General features: G+C 42.0%; 1 protein-coding gene across 1 annotated transcript; it reads left to right on the top strand.

The window, feature by feature from the left end:
- The first annotated feature begins 2,805 nt into the window (after nucleotides 1–2,805).
- On the top strand, nucleotides 2,806–5,490 carry LOC149150089 (uncharacterized). Its single transcript, XM_089438719.1, has 2 exons — nucleotides 2,806–3,077; nucleotides 3,191–5,490. The coding sequence occupies exons 1-2, from the start codon at nucleotides 3,059–3,061 to the stop codon at nucleotides 5,083–5,085; spliced, it is 1,914 nt and encodes a 637-aa protein (XP_089294845.1). The 5' UTR covers nucleotides 2,806–3,058; the 3' UTR covers nucleotides 5,086–5,490.
- Nucleotides 5,491–5,976: the final 486 nt, after the last annotated feature.

The following is a 5,976-nucleotide window of genomic DNA, read 5'->3' as shown; positions in this document are numbered from 1 at the left end:
AGCTGGAAGAAAATTGCTTTGCCAAAAAAATTGGGGGGGGGGGAGGTGGGGGCTAAAAGACCTGTCTGTTTTTGCACAAGCCCTTGCAGCCAAGATGAGCTGGACCCTCCTCACTTCACAAAATCTATGGACCACTGTGTCATACCATAAATACATCTGGCCGCAACAAATCTTGGACTGGGTTCGCCTACTAGACTGGCCTCGTTTGGGCATCTCTATAGTCTAGAAATCAATCCTACAAACTATGCCTTTCATCAGATTTGGTCTGGCATGGCGCATAAACAATGGTAACTCAGTGCGCATTGGTATTGACCCATGGATGGGGGGGGGGGGGGGGAACAGGTATCAGCTGCCACCTGACCTGATACAATATCTACAACATAGAGATACCACAGTGATCGCACATATTGCTGATCATGAGCGCAACACTGTCTTCAACCAGAAATGGAGGACAACCCCTGAAGTGGGCATTCCTATACAGTGGCAACAGTCCTGGGAAACATATCTAATGGCATTGACTGAAGCTCATGTGCGTATAAATGACGATCCAGATGAACTTGTATGGATGCTTGCTGAGCATGGAAAATATACTCCAAAGCTGGGCTACACCCACCTTCTCTCGGATCGCAAACCTGAACTTTCAAAAGAATGGTGGCAACAGATTTGGAAACTGAAAACACCTCCACGGGCACGCTTATTCATGTGGAGTGTCCTAAGCAACAAAACCCCCACAGGCGAAGCCCTCTTGCACAGATCCATACATGGCCCGATCTGGTGTGTATTATGCAAACAAGACTCTGAAACAAACGAGCATCTGTTTTTGCTCTGTCCGACAGTCGTCCAGTTTTGGCAAACAACAACTCAGCAACTCTCTATTCAGAATACATGGCAGGGTCCCTCTATACTACAAGCCTGGAATAATTGGAACGCAACACACCAGGGCTCCAAGAAACAATGCCTTCCTCTCATCCTCTGTTGGACTATATGGCTCACTCGGAATCACATAATTTTCAATGATGCAACTGCCCGATGGCCTTTTATCATTGCAAAGGTTGTGGCAGCCTATCATGACATCCCTGAAGTTGAAAACTCCCACATTCATAGATCTACTGCCCCCGGACGGATTGACAAAACTAGGCCATGGGCATTTTTCGATGGAGCAACCCAATCTCATGGATGCAGAGGGGGTTTCATTTTATATATCTCTGATCAGCATTTCTATAAGGTCCAATTGGGACTGGGGGAGGGAACAAACAATTATGCCGAGCTAATCACCCTCAGACATCTGCTCCACTTTGCACTAGCTCATGATTGCTCTACCATTCAGATCTATGGGGATTCAAAAATCATTATCAACTGGTTCAACAATAAAAATCAATGTCATGCTATTTCACTTCGAAATATTTTGGATGAAGTCAACATTTTCAAAGCAGTTTTTAACACAGTCTCTTGTCATCATATATACAGGGAATATAATGAAGATGTTGACAGGCTTTCCAAGGAGGGCACGCTACTACCCCGAGGCTTGTGGATGATCTCTGAATAGATGGGAGCAGATTTCTATCAATATCACCACAAGCCATATATAGATCAGGAGTACCATAGGGTGGAAAGGCCCTAAAAATATACATTTTGCTGCTTTATCTTAGTCTTTTTTCTCAAAAAACCATGTATATATTTTTTTGATGATATATAGACAAACAAACTGAATACCTCTGCGAGGAATATGTACAGGTTTTATCACACTGAACAATCCTACAGGAAATGGCTTAGGCCATCTATATTTTTTTGATACAGTTTTTTGAAATGGCCGTGGGCCAACAGACTTGCATATGCCTTGGGCATCTACTACATGTAATTTTTCCATTGGAAAAAAAGATAAACCACATTATATTGGTGTCTTTTTTATATTACATTATTTATGTTATTTTAGTTGGCTTGACTCAAGAGGAATTTTACATAATACTTCATAACACTACAATCACTAATTAAATTTCCTCTTATGAATTGTATTATTTATACTTTATTTACAAATTAATTTTTATTATTTTATAATAATAATAATAATAATTTATTATTAAAATTATGATCAAACCACACGATAAATTAATGTCCATTTCCACACAACTAAATTGACTATTAAAATTTACAAAATTATAAATACTTTACCCTTTAGAATTAAAAAAAAAAATTAAATCCATAACAAACATATACGGTTAACTATTATTATATTTAGTCAAACTATACACTTTTATAAATTTTATACAAAAATTACATTTTCCTTTTTATATTCCAAAATAAATCAATCACGCTAAATACCATGATATTGTACCATTGTAGGTCAAATTGTGTACCAATCAGGAATATGTGATATTATGCCATTGTAGTTCAAATTGTGTACCACAACCACGAATATTAGAATGTAATTTTGCCACTAACCAGGTGTCAAACTGATAAATTTCCAAATATGCTAAGTGGGAAACGTGCCCACTGCCAAACTCGGATGGAACTGTACGGGAAAGAACCGCAGCCATGGAGATGCTGCTTGCTCTAAATGCACGCTTTGTGCAAGTGAGGCGAACATAATATAATATAATTGGTTTCCATCTGAATGTGCACTCTCCTAGAAGGAGAGGAATGCATAGTATACGTGTTGGAGACGAAGTATTAATAAGTAATAAATATACAGGCATGCCTACATTCTCACAAACCTAAATTTGTTAGCATTCTGAATCTTTCTTTGCCCCAAAATTTTTAGCAATCTGAATCTTTCTTTGCCCCAAAATTTTGGCCCGCATATCGCGAGAGTTGACCTATGGAGCGGGCTAGGGAATGGGTGGGACCTCCTTTTGGCCTGTATGAACGGAGCACTGTCCTGCTCGTTCTAATAGAGGCGGTTCTGGTGGTGTTCATATATTTCTGTGTGCATTCAAACGTCTGTCCATAACATCTTCTCAGTGCCTTTCTTTAAGTTTTTCAAATTTTCAAAGTATCCCTTAGGCTCAATTATGGTGTCTAATAAGTGAGCAGACATAACATTTAAATCACAGCAAGAACGATGGCGTCTGTTGATCTAGGTTTGTGATTACATCAGTCCACATCAGTTATCATAAATGTATATCACATTCTGCAAGGAGGTTACGCATTGAAGTTTAACCTTTCCAGGTTGTGTGCTGTGACAAACTTGCAGGCTTGAGAGGTAAGAGGTCTGCTTCTACAACCACTCTGTGGCAGTCGGAGATTGATTCGGCCAATGAAGCGCTAAGCTTGGCGTGCTGTGTCATGAACGTCGAAATGAGCTTTACCGTTTATGGCGAGAAGGATGCCTCTGCATTCACCCCTGCCAATCATGACCTCGGCCGCCAAGATCGGTGTGCCAGAGATAAAGCTCAAGAGCAGATAACGAACGAAGGAATGAAGGGTTGGGGTTCTATAGAAGACAGGCAAGATGATGACGTCGAGAGCGCTATGACGGAAGAATTGAACCCTTCGGCCATGGGGATCTCAGAGGAAGGATGGCAGCCGAAGCAAGATGCAGTTATGTTGAAGGCTCCGGATTCGCCCACATCAATGGAAAAGAACCTTCGAGGGCTGCTGAGAATCGGAAGCGAAATGAGCGTCGTGTCGGGATCTGGCGGAGAGTCGGACGTATTTGAGGATCCGAGAAGGTATTCAATGTCGATGGAGCAAACTAGCAAGCTGCCGTCCTCTCATTACAAAGGCGTGGTTCCTCAGCCAAACGGCCGATGGGGTTCGCAGATTTACGAGAAACACCAGCGTGTCTGGTTGGGAACGTTTGACGAGGAAGAAGGCGCGGCCAAGGCCTATGACCGAGCGGCCCTCAAGTTCCGGGGTCGAGATGCCATTACTAACTTCAGTCCTGCAAGAGATGAGGATTCGGAGGCTCGATTCATGAGGGAGCACAGTAAGGGAGAAATCGTCGACATGCTCCGGAAGCACACATATGACGCAGAATTCGAGCATCATAGAAAGAGTCTCATTATGAGGGAAGCTTTGTCGGCCTCCAAGAACAACGCCGGGGCGTCAGGGCTGAAGGTTTCCGGCCTGAGAGCTAATGTCTGTCAAGAAAACCAAGAAACCGTCCACGCAAACACGAAGGTCTCCTCCTCCGCCGCCGTCGCCGCCAAAGAAATGGAAGATCCGCCGCGTGAGCATCTTTTCGACAAGGCTCTTACGCCAAGCGATGTGGGCAAACTGAACCGCCTGGTGATTCCGAAGCAGTATGCGGAGAAGTATTTCCCTCTGGACGCCAATTCCCGCGAGAAGGGACTGCTTTTAAATTTCGAGGATAACACGGGGAAAGTCTGGCAATTCCGTTATTCATATTGGAACAGCAGCCAGAGCTACGTGCTAACCAAGGGGTGGAGCCGTTTTGTGAAGGATAAGAGATTGGAAACCGGTGACATTGTTTCGTTTCACAAAGGATTTGCTCAGACTGATCACTTCTACATCAGCTGGAGTCGCAGGCCGTCGGGTCAACCCGGACTCGGTTTCAGTCCCCACAACCAAAAATCCAAGGCTGAAGTGGTGTATGCCGTCAAGAGGCCGTCGTTCTTGAATCTTTTCAATTCCAGAGGCATTAATAATGCAGCTCGATGGATGCCCGTCTTCTCGCCCAGTTCGAGTAATCCCAACGCCATTACGCAATTCAATTCCCATTCCTTCTCCTCGCCAATCAGAAAATTCGGTCATATGGATGCCCTGAGGTCTCAGTGCTCTGCAGCCCACTTTAACAGCGCGATTCCTTTTTATTTCTCTGCACCGCCCACTAATCAGACGGTTCAAAGCAGATTTTACGCCATTAATTCCGACGCATCGCAACCAATGGACCTAAAGAAGTCGCTCAATTCCGGCGACGGAAGGCCTAATATCGAGCCTCTGCATCCTTTTGTCGAACCTGCTGAGCCCTCAACGGCACAAGGATTGGTAACCCCGGAGTACAAAGTGGTATCGAGTCTCGATCCCGCGACCAAGAAAGGAGTAAGGCTTTTCGGAGTGACTTTGGCTGAACCCCAGAGATTTTCAGCGCAGCATCATGAAGAACTAAATCTCTTCCCTCGATGAATCAAGAAACTGCTGCAGCGCCGCCTGTGCATTAAAAGAAATAATAATCATGAAGAAAACACAGATGTGCTGGAAGGGATCAAGTGACATTGCCATTTCACTAATACCCCGGAAATTAGCAAACTCCTGGTCTGTGCAGGGTCGGTTGTAAGCATACGTACACACATGGACTCCTTTAACTGTAAATCCCAAGAACTCAAGGAAAGTCCTTTTTCCATTAGTAAGGTTCGGTTGATTTTTATGCTTGATCCTGTCCAAAAGGACCATTCTTCTGAATCTTTGTTTTCACGCAATTTTTTCAGAGATGGATTTGAAATGTACACAAAAAGTCCAGCATGTTAAGATCGATGTTGCTGTCATTGTTATGAACAACTTTCAGTAATGCTTCAGGGTGGAACGGGTTACTAGAGCCTAATGATATTGAAACGATGCATTATATTCTAAAATTCAGTTGCAGTATATATTTTGCGTTGGAATTTGTTTTAATTTTAAGTTACACCAGATTTACAATGTTTTGCATTAGGAATATTTAAGATATATAATGTATTACATATACATATATTTAGATATATATAGAAAGAAAGACAGACTCTTTTTTTAAAGCTTCACAATAAGTGTTTCTAGTTTATGGACAAACTCGCTAAATAGATTATCACAAAAGTTAGCTGCAGAATATCTGCATAACTTTCTTTGTTGTCTTTGAATATTGAGTAGACTATGATATATGGGGATTTCTCAAAGTAATATTGAGTAGATTAGTATAAATTTATGTCGAAACTCATATTTATTTTTAATATTACATTAAGTAAATTAATTTAATTCTATTTTAAATTGAGATTTATATAGATAAAAGTAAAGTACAACATTCTTATTGGTAATGCCTTGAAAAAA

This window comes from Pinus tabuliformis, chromosome 9 (assembly GCF_031772625.1).
Source record: "Pinus tabuliformis cultivar Carrire ecotype Pingquan chromosome 9, CPIR1, whole genome shotgun sequence".
In the NCBI taxonomy this organism is placed as follows: Eukaryota; Viridiplantae; Streptophyta; class Pinopsida; order Pinales; family Pinaceae; genus Pinus; species Pinus tabuliformis.
Note: the sequence above shows the minus strand (reverse complement) of the source record. Positions and strands in the feature narration are given on the sequence as shown.